At 49.6% G+C, this 16503-nt stretch overlaps 2 protein-coding genes across 5 annotated transcripts in view; one reads left to right on the forward strand and one right to left on the reverse strand.

The window, feature by feature from the left end:
• DGKK (diacylglycerol kinase kappa) overlaps positions 1-15202 on the reverse strand; it is a 556369-nt gene extending 541167 nt beyond the window's left edge. For 3 of the 4 annotated variants that reach the window (XM_078663836.1, XM_078663835.1, XM_078663830.1), the window contains exon 1: positions 14919-15196. In XM_078663836.1, coding sequence (XP_078519962.1) covers positions 14919-15110 — 192 coding nt within the window. In that variant the 5' untranslated portion in view covers positions 15111-15196. Of the gene's footprint in view, positions 1-14918 lie in introns of all 4 variants that reach the window. The other variant, XR_013601700.1, reaches the window with a different exon arrangement.
• Positions 1-16503, forward strand: part of LOC144785288 (uncharacterized) — an 850769-nt gene that overhangs the window by 673212 nt on the left and 161054 nt on the right. The window lies entirely within an intron of this gene.

The raw sequence follows: 16503 nt of genomic DNA on the forward strand, positions 1-16503 counted from the left end.
AAATAAAAATTTAGAAAAGCTCCAACCTTCCCATAAAAATTCAAATGTAGATTTTTTTTGTATTTGGTTGTGAATTAAGTCAAATATTTCATTATTTGTGTATTTGTTTAGTAAATGCTTGTTTCTGTAATTCTGTGTATTGTTTGCTTTTCAAATCCTTGAAATTGCTTTTCCAGGCATCCCAGATTCCAATAATGACTCAGTGGGGTACATGAATTCCAATAATGATTCAGTGGGGGTCCCCAGATTTTAGTAAAGATTAAGTGGTGGTTCACAGACGTCAAAACGTTATGATTTTCAGCTTTGCAGCAGGCAGGAAATGGGTGCATTGATTACGCCTGTAATCAATGGAAATAAAATACCTTAATGAGATCATGACATGTTAAACAGGTATACAGGTGTTGCCAGAGTGCTTGCGGATTCATGCATGTTTAGTGGTAGCTATCAATAGTGCGAGAGGTGCAGTGGCACCAGAGCCCATGGATGTGAGGCGCCCTCTCGACCGAGGTTATGGCTGCTTTTTACTCCCAAACTGTGGGTTGGGAATGCATTTTCCTCGCTTGCATAGGGCCCATAGGACCTTTGCCACTACACCGTAGGTTAATGCATGCTGCTAATGCAGTCACAAGTTAACCGATATTTCGCTTTTCTGCCACTCGGGTGATTTCCCCCAGGTGTATATATTTGCCAAAAATGTTTACATTTGATTTGTGTGTATGTATACATGTATATAGATGTATAGTTCAATATAGATATGTAATATAATTATAAACATACATACAAAATAGGATTTAAACATTTTAAGCAAACGATGCTTTACAAAGAAAGGTGGTTTGACAAATTAATGTGTGTGGCAAGGTGCAATGTATGGTTTGTGTTCGCCTTCTGGTACAATCAGCCGTTGTGATGCTGGGACACAAGGAAAATGGGGGCTAATAGAGTTGGTGCAGGGCTCCCATGTGGCCCCCGCTAGAGACACCAGTGTAAAAGTATCTGCAAGATTCATGAGGGGTAAATCCTGAGAACATGGGATCCGCTGCAGTCACTCAGTGTCCTAGTAAGTATGCATCTCATGTAAATATATTCCTCTAAAAGTGCTGCAGATGACTGTCTCTCAAGCTGAGCAGTAACTCTCCCAGACTCGTGATACCCTCCCTGCTGCCGCCTGCACTTTTTTTGACTTCTTGTTTCAACACCTGCTTGCTCCACAGTGCATCACGTTATGACATACACATACTCGCCTCCCAAGGAGTTTGACGGCAACAAAATGCAACCAGAAGCAACTCTAATGACCCGAGCTTTATTCTCAAAAGTCTATTACATCGCAAGCTGAAGCTTTCTTTAGCCAGACCTAAAAGCCTTCTGCGCATTCCAACGTAAAAGTGAGCCTTAATGCGATACTGAAAACGAAGGTTTGTGCTAACACAGAAAAAAAACATTCAAACAAAAAAGCAAACGCAACGGGGGTGGGTAAAGAGGAAACAGTGCACGCCAGAAGGCGTGGCTGTCATGCGTGGAGAACAATAGAGGGTTGCGAAAATGGATGAAATAGCAAAAGCAATGCTGGTGTAAATGTTGCTTCAGTGGGTCCATCCTGTGCAGATCTTGGGGGCCGATTACGATGGCGGGAAGTCCGCCACCACCGGGCCAGCGGTAAGGACCGCTGGCCCGGTGGGGGCGGACCGCCCGCCATCAACCTGAATATTCCTACCGCCAAATTAGGATGGCGGTGGGAATGGGAATGGTACCGTGGCGGATGGAAAGACCGCCCGCCGTGGTCCCGCAAGGCGGTCCTTTTCCGCTCGACTTGAGGGACACGGTACAATGGGGCTATGGCAGCGGTGCCCTGCAGGCACCACTGTGTGCATAAGGATGCCTGTCTTTTTCGGCGGAGATCCAACTGCAAAAAGATAGGCGGAGAATGCCTCCGGGGGCCCGTTGCGGGACACCCGGGGTTGGAGGGGCGGGTTCTGCACGTGGGGGGTACCTATGGTACCCCCCTGCAATTACATGTACACAGTGGCAGCACCGCACGCTGCCTGTCACATTTGTAGAGAGCCATCCGGGCTCTCACATACATTGTATCCTTACACGCACGCACGCACACGCAACCTTGGGGCGGGCTCGCCCCTCGGTATAAATAAACAAGCGGAAGACCGCTCGGGGTCTTTCCGGCTGAGTGCAAGCAAGTGTTGGTGTAGTTATTCAGTGCATATACATACACGTGGTAGGCCCAGCCTCACCACTCTACATTGGCGACGAGGCCGGTGTACCTGGACCCGCGTGTGTCTGCCTCGCGCGGCGGTGCCTGCCGCTGTGCTGCTCTGGCCCCGTGCGCCTGAGACCCGCCCACGCGTCTCCCGTGAGGGTGCGCCTTCGGCTGGCGGGACTCGGGACCGGCGGAAGCTGACGTGCGGCTGGGTGAAGGTCCTGCGGGTGAGTGCTCATCTGCCCCGCTTGCGCGGCCCCTGCCTTCCGCACTCCGCCTGCCACCGCGGAGGAGGCGCGCCTGCTGACTGCAGGCCCGGCGAGCGCCACGTGACGACCCGCCCTGGGCCCGCCCTCGCTCTTCGGAGCTGCCGCGCATGAGGCGCCCTTGCAGAGGCGCGCGCTAGGCACGACGCCAGGCCCCTCCTGCTGTGCTCCTGCCCTCGTGGGGCGAAGGGACGTTCTCACGGACTGTGAGTCAATTAATGGGAACATTTGAAGGTGTCAACACGCTCAAAAAAAAAAAATAAAATCAAATAAGGAAAAAGGCAACAAGCATTGGCACATGCAACAAGGCATCTCCATTCACATTGGCTCCCACAAGGCCGTGCATCATTGTCCTTGCCGCCACAGCTGGTCCCTGGGGTCCTATCCATCGCCACTGCTGACTCTTCCCGCGTCACGCCCTAAGGCGCCTCGAAACGCTGCGTGGCCTGCGCCCCTGCCCTGCGCCTCACGCCGCCGCCATCCCGGAAAGCACCAGCAAGGCCAGAGTGACGCCTCGCCATGAACAACGGCGCTCCAGGAGCGGTCCAAGACGGGGCTGGCCAGCCCCCCCAGCAGCAGCCAGCTGCGCCCGCCGCTCAACCACAGGCTCAAGCACAGGCCGGAGCAGGCGCCCCTGCAGGTCCTCACGCACCCGCGCCCCATGCGCATCAGCACGCCGGCGTGGCACCCATACCGCCATTCAGCGAATCAGCAGACCCGGCAACGGCGGCCGTCCGCTGGAGAGCATGGGTCGGACGCCTCAATCTGTACTTCAGGGGCACAAGAGAAACCGACGGTACGGTGAAGAGGTCGCTCCTCATTCTCTATGGGGGTCAAGAGATCTATGACTTATTTGAATCGCTCCCGAACACTGGAGCCGAGGACAACTATGACGCCGCAGTCGCGGCCCTCAACGCGCACTTTGACCCTCAGTTGAACAATGATTTTGAAAAATTCAAATTCAAGCGCGCATGGCAGCTGGACTCCGAGTCAGTCGACATGTACTACACTCGACTCCGACGGCTCGCGAGCACGTGTCCCTTCATCAACCCTCGCGACGAAATCAGGGACCAGATCATCGTCGGCTGCAAATCTAAGTTGCTGAGAAAGCTGATCCTCCGACGGCCGGGGATCACCTTAGACGAGATCCTCATCCTGGCAAGGTCGCACGAGTTGTCGGATGCCCGGGCGGAGGAGATGGAGGTCGCGCTGCGCACCCCGGTGATCGCCCCGTCTGGGGCAAGGGCCCCGGCCATCAAGGAAGAGCGAGTGGAGGTGATCCAAAGAAGATTCCCGCCAGCAAGGCTGCGGGGTGGCCCGCCAAGGGACAGCCAGTGCGGGTACTGTGGTGTGGACCATCCTTCCACGGCCACGTGTGGTGCCAAAGGCAAGACGTGCCTCAAGTGTGGGCGCATGAATCACTTCGCTGCTGTCTGCCGGGGAGGGAAGTTCCGGGCAGCAGGCCCGCGCGCCAGAACAGTGACCCAACGAGTCCGACAGCTGTCTCTTGACCAGGAGAGACCCCCTCCCGACACGGAGGCTCAAGACCGCCGGCCCAGATATGAGGACGACGAAGACGATGAGGTGTATGTCATCTCCTACGTGAGCAGGGCATCCACGAAAAGGCGACCGCCTCCAATGTGTTCCGTCTCAGTGGACGGGACGAGTGTCAACGCGCTGATAGACACCGGGGCGTCCGTGAACGTCATGGACTCGGACCAGTATGAGCGCATGTCCCCAAAGCCGACGCTAGCACCGTCCGCGGCACGCATCTACAACTATGGCGGGACAGAGCCCATGCCTCTTCGTGGAGTGATTCAAACCACAGTAGTCAACGGAGAATATTCGACTGTGACCAGATTCCACATCACCGAGGGCAAGAAAGGCACCCTCCTGAGCTGCCACACAGCAGAGGATCTGGGACTGGTGTTTTTCGCCAACCAAGTACACCAGGCTCACGCTGACTTCATGTTAAAGGACTTCCCAGAACTGTTCAAAGGCCTCGGCAAGCTCAAGGGTAAAAAGTTTAAGCTACACATTGATGCGACGGTGAAACCTGTCGCTCTCAGACACCGGCGAGTACCGTTTAACCTCAGGCCCCAAGTTGAGGAAGAGCTTCGCAAGCTTGAGGAGTTGGGAGTGATCGAGAAAGTGTCGGGCCCGACACCCTGGGTCTCGCCCCTGGTGGTTGCCCCAAAACCGAAGCAGCCGGGAGCCATACGTCTGTGCGTGGACATGAGGCTCCCCAACACCGCTGTCAAGCGCGAACGACACATCACCCCCACTATGGACGATATTATAGCTGACCTCAACGGGGCGAAATGGTTTTCCAAATTAGACCTCAACTCCGGATATCACCAGCTGGAGCTAGAGCCGGCTAGCAGGTACATCACCACGTTTTCGACGCACGTGGGGCTGCGTCGCTACACTCGGCTCAGTTTTGGCGTCTCGTCGGCCGCCGAGGTCTTCCAGAACGCCATTCGCGAGGTGCTCTCCGGACTAAAAGGGGTGATCAACCTGAGTGATGACATCCTAGTTTACTCAACGACCCTAGAGGAGCATCACGCCAACTTGAGGGCGACTCTGCAGAGACTCGCCGATAGCGGCCTCACCCTCCACCGCGCTAAATGTGCCTTCTATCAGGAGTCAGTGGACTTCTTTGGATATATCTTTACGAGGGAAGGCCTTAAAGTCGACCCTAAGAAGGCCGAAGCCATCAAAGCGGCCAGCACGCCTAGAAGTCAAACAGAAGTCCGCAGTTTTCTGGGCATGGCCACGTACTGTGGCCGGTTTATCCCGAACCTGGCCGACTTAGCGGAGCCTCTCCGTGCCCTCACCCGTGCTGATCAGAAATGGGACTGGACTGCTGCTGCACACAAGGCGTTCCAGGCCGTCAAGGCCAGTCTGCTTGACAATACCGTCATGGCCTACTTCCAGCCACGGAGACGGACCGAGTTGATAGTCGATGCCAGCCCAGTGGGATTGGGAGCCGTGCTGCTGCAGGAGTATGGGCCGGAAGAGTGGAAGCCTGTCGCCTATGCCAGCAAGGCCCTGTCCGACACGGAGACCAGGTATGCCCAAATTGAAAGGGAGGCGCTGGCCATCAAGTGGGCATGCCAGCACTTTCACCTCTATCTCTGTGGACAGGACTTCACGGTGGTCACAGACCATAAACCCCTGTTGCCCCTCTTTGCGGGGACATCCCGGCTTGCTCCCCCACGCATCGAGAGGTGGGCTGTCCAGCTGCAGGGTTACCGGTTCAAGGTGGTGTTCAGGCCAGGAGCACACAACCCTGCCGACTACTTGTCGCGTCATCCGGATGTCACACCCCCACCGGCCCTCGATGCTGAAGGAGATGAAGTGGAGGAGATAGTGCACATGGTCACCCTAGCGGCGTGCCCCGAGAACATGTCGCTCCAGGAAATTAGCGACGCCACTGCGACGGACGAGACCCTGGCGAAGGTTAGGGAGGCACTCGAAGGAAATCGTTGGGCCCATTTCCTTGATGGCGCTTCGTGCCTCCGGCCGGAGGTGCGTCATGCCAGGCAGCAGCTGTGGCAGATACGGAGTGAACTTAGCGTCGGAGATGAGGGGGTGGTGCTGCGTGGGCACCTCATCGTCATGCCCGAAAGCCTCCAGCAACGAGCCCTGAGCCTGGCTCACGTGGGACACCAAGGGATGGCAAAGACCAAGGCCCGCCTGAGGAGCAAGGTGTGGTTTCCCGCGATGGACAGCCAGGTGGAAGCCATGATACAGGCCTGCCACGCATGCACGATCACGGGCGGAGACCCTGCCCCAGCGCCCGTGCTCACGGAAGAAGCGCCCCAGGCCCCGTGGGCTCAACTCAGCATAGACTTTGGCAGTTTTCCAGACGGGCGGCACATGCTAGTGCTGGTAGACTCTTTTTCCAAATTCCCAGTTGTGGAAGTCATCGCATCCACTGCGTTCCCGCAGGTCAAGAAAGTCCTAAACCGAGTGTTTGCTACGATGGGGCTTCCTGAAGAAATCAAGTCCGATAATGGGCCCCCCTTTCAAGGGAGAGAGTTTCAGGCTTACTTGGAGGCTCTCCGGATCAAACATCGGAAAATCACACCCCTGTGGCCTCAAGCCAACGGGGAAGTCGAGAGGTTGATGCGGACATTAAACAGAGCGCTGCGGATTGCGGTGGATAATGGCGAAGACCCGGAGGCCGCCCTGGACGACTTCCTTGGAGCCTATCGGCAGACACCCCACTCAACGACAAAGTGTGCTCCCTCTCATGTTCTGTTCAAGCGAGCTCCAAGGGATGGCATTCCCACTGTCAACACGTGGGTGCCGGGAGAAAGGGACGCTGAGGCCATACAGGCCCGGCGACAGGCCACCAACATCAAAGCAAGCGCACATCGGCATGCCAAAGAACCAGCCCTCCGGCAGGGGGACACTGTCGTTGTCAAGGATCGCCATCCTGGGTGGAAGTTTCGGACTCCTTTTGAGCCAGAAGTGTGGACAGTGGAGCGAGTGCAAGGGACTATGATTACAGCTAGGAGGAATGGCCAAACCGTGACGAGGAATGCCTCATGTTTCAAGAAGGTACTGGACAATGTCAATGTGCGTCAACGGACCGAGGGAATGGAACATGGAGACCAAGAAAACATGGACTTTGATAATTGTTCTGATCCAACTCCTACTCTGCCGCGAATGGCCACCCCACCAAGGCCAGTGTCACCAGGCCCTGCGGCCGGGCGGAGTCAGCCAAGGGTCGAGGATGCGAGCGAGGGTCCGAGGACAACCCCGGCTGGGGTTGTCGAACTACCTCGGACCCAGGATCGTCGCTACAACCTGCGGCCCAATCCTAGGCCGAGTCAACGGTTGTTGGACTTTGCTTGTTCGTCTCCATGAGTAAGAGACTATGAATGTGCCTGCAGAAAGAGACTAAAATAAAGGAGGGATGTAGAGAGCCATCCGGGCTCTCACATACATTGTATCCTTACACGCACGCACGCACACGCAACCTTGGGGCGGGCTCGCCCCTCGGTATAAATAAACAAGCGGAAGACCGCTCGGGGTCTTTCCGGCTGAGTGCAAGCAAGTGTTGGTGTAGTTATTCAGTGCATATACATACACGTGGTAGGCCCAGCCTCACCACTCTACAACATTGTACATACAAAAGCACAACATGTATTTTAACATTGTGGCGGGTGCTGCCGACCGCTGCAATGTTAAAATACAGGATGCGCCCCCTGGTGTGGCGGGCACATCCTAATTCATATGGCAGGACCGCTGCACCTATGGCGGGCAGTCCCTTTTGCAGCTGCGATGGCGGGCGGGTTTTGTCCGCCCGCCATCATAATCGGCCCCTTAGCTACGAAACTTCCTGTCAAAGCGCAGGGGCCCAGAGGGAGCACACAAGAGCAAAATCCATGCCAGGTTTTTTGTACTGTCATAACAGGGTCACTGAAATTATGCGATTTTTTGGCCACAGCCTTTGCTGCATAGTTATGGGTTTACCGCTTTTACAGCATATAGCACCGTCTTCGGCAAAATTTACTGACTTCAACCAAAACAAAAAATATTGTTTTTAGCTCAAACAAATACAAAGTTCTAACAAAAAATCTTCACATGGTGCAACACAATGCAGACGTTTTTAAGGGTTAACCAGTTGCCTTTTAGTTGTTGATTGTTTTATTCAGGTGTGAATCTGATACCAATAGGTGTAAGGCTGCCCAGAGCATTTAACGTGTTAAAATGCCAAACTTGTGGAATAATAGGGCCACAGACTATGCCGCATTGTCTGGCTTAATGTGCCTTTTCATGCAACACAATTTAGTGAACTATGGATAAAAATATTGGCCTCTCTTGCCGCATAATTTAACTTGCCCTGCCTAAAATCGTTTCTTGATGCAAAGATGCCAGTCGGTATGAGCTTCTCAGCATGAATCATCGTGTTCCTCGTGTATTTGTCATGATGGCGCCATTTTCTTCAACAGTTCCTTTGTATTACATCTTTCCTGGAAACATTATGTTACTTTTGGGCGAAAGTGCTGTCAAAGTCCAATAAAGCACAAATGCGAGCAAACATTAATGCCTGTTGTCTATTAGGTACTTCCACTGCTGCGTCTCAACATCATTCACTTTCTGCGCCCTTAATTGGCTCATTTTGCACCGCGAATTGTGAGGATTTAATGGTGTCAATTGAGCTTTTTGCCTTCTATTATGCAAAGAAGGCTGCATAGCTCTTTGAAATGGAGGTGATCCTGCGTCATAAAGCTAATTTAAAATAAATAATACATGGGCACCAGAGGTGTGTGCTGCTTCCTTAGAAGATGAGAGGAATATATATATATATCCTACTGCTACCTGTTGTATTATCCCATTAGCTCACTCTACATTAGAGATGGCCAATTACTGCGGATGGTGTCCTCACTTCAACTTATGCTTCCGTCAGTGCCCCCAACACCTGCTCCCACTCTTGCTACATTTCGGCGCTGGTGGCCCGTGAATTCTGCGACTGCTGCTGATGCGTCGCTGGCAGCTGCATCACTGTATGGGCTATTATTGCCCTAGGAGCGGCCTTTCCTGTCTCAGTCGACAGCCTACCCCTTTCTCTCGTCCCTAGACTGTTCACGTTCATGTCATGAATTCCCAAGCCTCATGTTGCATTGCGTTTGCGGTTCATCCCTCCCACTGGCCACGCTATGTTTGTTGGTTGTTCTACCTGTTTCTCCTTTGCCTAAACATATGTAAAGCTCTCTGATACCCTCTAGGGGCAAGTTCGCACTATATAAAACTTTATAAATAAATAAATAAGCATGTGGTATGACAAGCTTGTTGGTGCCCCCTCCTCTGACTTCGTGCCACATTCAGGGTCAAAATAGTAAAATGGGCACTGGGGCAGTGGCCAAAGGGCCCGTATCCGAGTTCCAGCTGTGGGCGGCTTTTTGGGGCTGCCTGGGGGCTGATTTGGGTGCTATCTGTGCTGTTCGGATGCCGCCAGCGGCCCAGTGGGTGCCTGTGTGGCCTTTCCGGAGTCAGATGGGCGTCCATTACCTCCATTTTATCAACGTGCAGAGGTGTCACTCCCTTTCTCTCGCTGGGGCCGGCCCATTAGTGTATGCAGATTGTGCGGAGGAGGTAGTGGGCCTTAGCTGAAGTGGCCTCACTTGTATTCAGGTGTGGTTCACTAGTGTCAACTAATCCCTGCCTTTTTTTTTTATCTACTTGAATTTATACAAACATGTTCTGTCTGAGATCTCCCCCCTTTTTTTCATTAACACCTTGCGTGCTCATGACGGAACCACGACGTCATCATGAGCCACGGGCAGCGTGTGCTCATGACGGTGTGGTTCCGTCATGCAGCTGCCGCTCCTCCAGCGCAGCATTAATTCCCCACCTTTGCGGGCGAATTAATGAGCGGGCGGGCCGTGACGGAACCACGCCGTCATGAGCACACGCCGCCTGTGACTCCTGACGGCGTGGTTCCGTCACGAGCACAGCAGCACCGCGCTCACAAGCTAGCCCCCACGCGCCGCTGCGAAATTCGTGCCGCGGCGAAGGGGTTACACTTTCCCAAAGCAGTGTTTTGCGGAAAGGCAATCCGCAAATGTGGGCCACTTTTTTTTAGCGTGCCGGGGCCTATTTTCGATCCCAATCCAACCCTGGCCACATTCGCCATCCGTGTCTTTCACGTTGACTGCCGAGGAGTCAGGAGGGGAGGTCAGCTTAAGTCCCACCGTGGCTGACTCTGTAATTGCTGTGAAGGTTGCCGGAGACGGTAATGGCGGCCTTCCCGCGCAGACGGTGGAGCGCAGGGCCGGCTCATCAGGGCTGGCAGCTGGGTGTCTGGCTCCCTGTGACGATGACGGATTGCCCATACAGAAGGAATGCGTCGGATACTTACAACCTGCCGCCACCATGATTAGGTCTGGGCGCGCTGCCAGCGCGCTCAGCCATTCACTGCCCGCGCTTCCGGTCGCGCGCCTGATTGGCCTCATGCAGGCCTTTGTTATTGTCACTGCGGCGGTAAGTGGAGGTCACGCTGATTGGACGCCTACGGTAAGCGAGGGGCACAGGGCAAGGAGCGTCTCGGACGCGGCACATTTACATTTTAAATCCCCGTGTTATTAGCTGTACTGCGTGTTTTTAAATGGCAGAACATGGGTTGATGAGCGGCTAAAGGTTTAAATCGACGCTTTGACCAGGTCTGTGAGACTGCTGGCCCCCTCCCCCCCTATCTATAAGTGTGGTTATGAAATGTATGTAAGCATGCATGCAAACGGTCTATATCCACTGAGTGCAAAAATTGCCCAAGTACAAACACAGCACTGTGATGCCACGAGCAGTGGTGTTATGCAAAATGATTGTATTGTATTGTAATTGCATTTATATAGCGCTTACTACCCCTGACGAGGCGTCGAAGCGCTTTTTCGGCGGGTAGCACGCTACTCCTGGGGGCCCTGCAGAATGTAGTGGTCCCTGATTTCTCCCATCCCACAGATATACATTGGATTTAGTCTAAATGGGAGCCCCCTTGAAGGTTTGCCCCTCTCCTCGCTTGCGCTTCAGGGGCCTAAGTTATACCCCTGCCAACTAGGCCAATAGTACCACATGTCCATGGATTTCTACTTTCTAGACTCATATCTTCCACAGTTCTAGTGTCCTCCTACCCCCTGCCTTCCCCAACTCTATAAAACCATAAAATGCTTCAGGTATATGACGTTCTTCTCACATGGATTATAAACACTACAAAACACGACGGATGGAATGCTTGATTATATGCAGCACAAAACATGATGGATAAATGCTTGAATTCATTTCAGCTACTGGCAATTCCTCTATCCTTCATTCCATTAAGTTGTTTTGTTAGCTCCTATGCATGATATATATATAGGGACCATCCATGTGCAAATCAGTGTTTACGTGGCCCCAAAAGGAACTGTTCATCCCAAAATTCTAGGCTGTGCACATGCGGCCAGGAGCACAACAGCAACTCCAGTCCAGTTTCAAAATAGTTGGGCCTTATTTGGAGGTGCAGCTTGGGTCTTGGCATACCCCTTCCCCTTAGGGAGCAAACAAAGTGATGGGTGGCATACGTGAATGGTTTACGGCTAGTGTAATATATAGATTATAACATAACTATTCTACATTGCAGATCTAGAAGCATGCTGCTATCAAAAGGAGTAATATACTTTGAAGTCAAAGTATTGATAGCTAAGATGTCCATCTCTCACTAGGAAGCAAGTTGAGGCATTTCCTTTAGCATACACCTGCTATGCTATCCTTTCGATTACTAATTCAAAGATCACTCCCGTATGTGGCATGGCATAAAAAGACTTTGCCACCGCCAGTTAAAATATCTCACGGTGTGCATTGCACCTGCACATTCTGGAGCAATCTGAGACTTGACATTTTTTCCGAAGGACATTTCTATCACTCATGTTTCTGTAACATATGTAGACATAGCCGAGGTCTAGTCTACAAAGCAAGGTAAGTGCTGGTTAACAGATGGGGTGCACACAGAACACCATGGTGTACAGCCAGTTTTGGAAGTTAGAGGAGCCCAGAGGTCAGGTTCATATGCTGGCTTCTAAAATCAGACTCCAAAAAGCAGGTTCTAGCAAAGCTTCTGTCTAAAGCACCCCCTACTGCCTCTGTGGATGTGCCCTGCAGGTAGGCCACCCAATGAAGTACTATGTAGATCTCAAATTCCAACATATGTGCAGAATTCTGACCCTTGTACTCTCCTGGCATTAATATTTGTGCAAATGAATTCCCAAACATAATTGTAAGCCTAAAATTCCGGAACTCCCCTGGCTTCTACACAAACCAAGTTGTGTGGTTCTGGGCAAACTACTTTATGTGTTAATTAATGCCTTAGTGTTATTAACTGCCTGACAGAAAAAACTTAGAAATAGTCTAGATGCTGGTGGGACCATTTCACCCTGAGTTGATGAGCTCCACTAATTTATTCTCCTAGCCGGATCTCACATCTTCAAAACTACCTTAAACCGCACCATCTCCGGTGGCTCCCGGCACACCCCCAGCCAGGGCACTATCAGACATTGAGGAAGAAGTGGGAAAAAAACCAATGCAACGGGCCCTTTCCATCGGCGCACCCAGGATCTGGAACAACAATCCTGTATCCATCAGGATGGCCCTAACACTGCTCCAATTTAGGAAAGAGCAAAGGAACAGTACATCACAATTAGTGCTCACAGTTTTCCGTTTTTACTGATTTTTACAGATAAATAGAGACAGACAACTATATTTTCCTGTCTGTATTTATTTTTAAATACAGAAAAATACAGAAAATATGTCTTCTTTGTATGTCTTTTTTCTACTGTCAATCATGAGTGCCAGGTCAGTAGGTGTACAGATTGAGAGGTAGGGGATATGGAAACAAAATACATTTCCTAATTAAGCTTAAATAAGAGCAGATATACAGTTATTTATGCTATTCTGCAAAGCAAGTGTTTTCAGATAACACTGTTGCACTGTATACTGCTGAAGCCTTTTGGACATTTAAATGCGTATGTACATTTATCAGTCACATAAATGTGGAAAAATACCCATGGCAGCTTCTTTATACAGAAAACACAGAATAGAAATGGACAAATACATACAAAATTAGCAAAAAATAAATATAGACGGAAATGTAGAAAAAAAAAGAAATACCATAAAACCGGGAACCCTAATCATAATGCAGTAACAGTCCACTTTCACTTCTAAAAATAAATAACTTTTCTAGTTACACATTGACTGTCTTTGCCTTTGACCCAGTATAGCCCTACACTGTCTTTCGGGCTTAGTTTGCTATTTATAAATACCACATAAATAATACAAGTGCTACATTAACAAGCATCGGCAAAGCCAATAGCAATGAAATCTGTCCCAAACATGTAACATCCATGCACACAGTGACAATAATAATTGTATTTTGATATAAAGCTTCATGAGGCATTTCTGACATTTCTAATCGCAGTAAATAACAAGTGTTACTAACATCTAATTTAATTATATTGAACTCGTCAGTCTCAAAAGAATGAAGGGCTGAGTCAGCTGTGCTAGGATTCTAACTTCCCAACCCACTGGCCGAGTTTTATTCACTAAGTTTTCCACATACAAGCAAATATTGGGACAGGGCATTATACCAAGATACACCAGTTTACACATACAGGCAATATATCCGCAGTCACCTAAACACAGAGACCAGCACACAGGAAGCCAAGCACACAGACCAACACGAACCCACAGACAAAGACCACATGGCATGCAGTCACCCATATGTACAAAGAGATGTGTTATGTTCTTTTATTGTGCCAAACATACGTTTGATGTTTATGATATCTTATTTTTGCGTCCCCGTTTTTGAGGAACAAACAATACTGTACAAAGTTCTTTTTAATTTACCTTAATTTGTTGCCTGTCTTTGTTTTAAAAGATGTAGTGTTAAACAAGGCCTTTTGATTTTTACTAAAATTATGTACATAATGTACTTGTCGGGGCTTCCAGACAGCACTCTTCATCCACTGTTCTGTTATCGAGTCATTCATGTTTTTCATCTGCCCACAGAACGGGGCAGTGGATAAGCCCACTTCGGCCATTGGCTAACTTCACTAAGAGTGACATCATTTTGCCTTTTCATTAAGAGCCTACTCACAAAGTAGTTCCCTTAAATGCCAGGGAGTGTTGTGGTAATGTGTGATTTTGAAATTAAAATCTATTTTTGCTTTTAGACAGTGTTTTTGTTTTTTAGATTGATGAGGACCTGGCATCTTCTGCAACAATACATTTTCGCAAACACCATGGAAACAACCATTAAAAAAACAAAAAGGTTGTGAGCCTATCCACAGTGTGACCTTTTGGTTTTGTCAGTGCTTGTTTTAATTGTTTTAATCATTGTTTCTACGCAATAATCACTGTCTTGCAAGAGATATAACACAAAGCAGAACCCAACTTCAAATTTTAGGCTACGTTTTCTTTAATCAGAAGATTTTGCTATGTATCACATCACAACCTCAACAAATGCCGCCTCAAGGCGCTCTGAATACAATTGCTTTTGTGTATTCCAACGCCAGTCAAACACTAATGAAAAGAACCAACATTGTATTAGAATGTGGGAGTAGAATGTTCTTAGTCATGACACTTGTGCACCTCTCTCTCTCAACCAATCTCAAAGCAGCAGTTCCATCTACCGACCCCTGTCTCCATCTTGTATGTAAATATGGAATCATTTGATATGCATGATACACACAATATTAAATCAAACCTAAAAACCTCCAAGCAAATATTTATGAAAACTGTCAAAATGTCAATCGAAGTCACAAAGAACCTCGAGGTCAGGGCAAGTGTAGGCTTCAAAACTCCCCACTTTCAGCTGCATTGTGGGACCAGGAGCATTCAGTTGAACCCCACTTTCACGCCATGCAGTCACGGTGGACTTTGAAGATCCACCCTACGTCTCTTACCTTGCTCCTGATCTGCCCCGAGGTGGAGACCTTTCGGATGAGCTTGTGGGAGATTCCATCTTGCTCCCCCTCACTGTCCGAAGACTCTTCGCCTACGGCATCTGGCTGGGCCAACCTGTCCATATCAAGGGAGGACACAGACTCCCTGCCTTTCCTCTCAAAAAGGTCTCCTGGTGAAAGCTTCTCAGCCATCCTTTGTGGTTGGAGGTGCACGCGTCAAGCAGACCGGTGGACTGAACGGGCAAGCTCCAAGTTCTCCTCTCTCTGGTTGGCCTCATACAGTCCTGCAAAGTTGGAAAAAACACAATTAATGTGAAATAATGTATTTAGATCTGCTGAACAGCATTCTTTCTTTTTCAAGATAAAGCTTAAATTTTTTTGTGTTCAGGTTCTCAATACCCCATGCAAAGGATAAGCTTTTGAATTGTTTCTCGGATAACTGCTTAGAATACCCTTGGGAAATTAGTGTCTACCATAATGCTTCACGGTGCGTTGTGCAGAGTGCGTTGTTTAAATAGTTTGACCAAGCGTTTGGCCAAGGTAAATATCTGGTGGAGTCTGTTGAAAGTGCATGCCAGATCGTGGCTCTGAAGGTATGTTCCATGGAACGACTTATCGCATAACAGGTGGTCCGAGAAAAGGGATATGAGTTTCAGCGATGGTTGATGTAACTTAAATTCAAACCTCATTTGCATTTGGCAAGTATAGATAGGTAGAGGAAAAATTTGCCTGAACAGGTTACACTGTGAATGACTTAGCCTGGGGCCTAACTCCCTGGAAAGGCTACCAAGCTATAATTGATGGATGGAAAGAAACTTGTAGTCTCCCGTGTCTTTGTGAATTGGCCCAACATATCCTAGAAGGGAATACAATGGAAATACAATATAAATATTTCTATATAGTTAGTACAAACTGAGAGAACTGTAGCGTCTTTGCTCTTTTACTAGTAAAGAGTTGGATTCTGGACTGAATCACAAAAAAAATGTAAGAGAATGTAAAATGGTACTCCTGTAATACTACTTTCTTTACTTTGTGGATTGGCCCATTGTGTGAAATTTAATAGATTGTGTTGCTTTTTTCTTAAAATGGAGAACATTAAATAATGAGAACCTCCAGGTCTAGAGTTCCTTGCCTGGGTTAAAAGAAATAGGAACTTTTGAGCCTGAATGGAGCAACCTTGCAAGATCATACGGGCTGAAACGTGAGGCTGAAGGGGATTTTTCAGCCTGGTAGTTGATACTGTTCATAAGACATGGGGGCAGATTTACAAAAATCTTACGCAACGCAGCACATTAGGCAAGAAAGCTGTGCTGCACTGTGCGAGATGAAAAGAGCAGGAGAGCACCATGGTTACATACATATGGCACTCTCCTCACCTCTCCTTAGTGATGGCCCAGAAATGTGCTTCCCTGCACCATGGACACACTTTGCACCCTAGTGCAAAGGTGTCTGTGTGAGTCTAGCATACGTTGTGTACTGGAAGGATGCCCTTCCAGGACAAAATACCATGCCCAGACTAACTTTAAACGTTTTCCCACTTTGTACGAGTGCTGTACAGTGCAGCCAACATACACAGCGTGAAAAG

This window comes from Lissotriton helveticus, chromosome 10, assembly GCF_964261635.1.
Source record: "Lissotriton helveticus chromosome 10, aLisHel1.1, whole genome shotgun sequence".
NCBI classification, from domain to species: domain Eukaryota; kingdom Metazoa; phylum Chordata; class Amphibia; order Caudata; family Salamandridae; genus Lissotriton; species Lissotriton helveticus.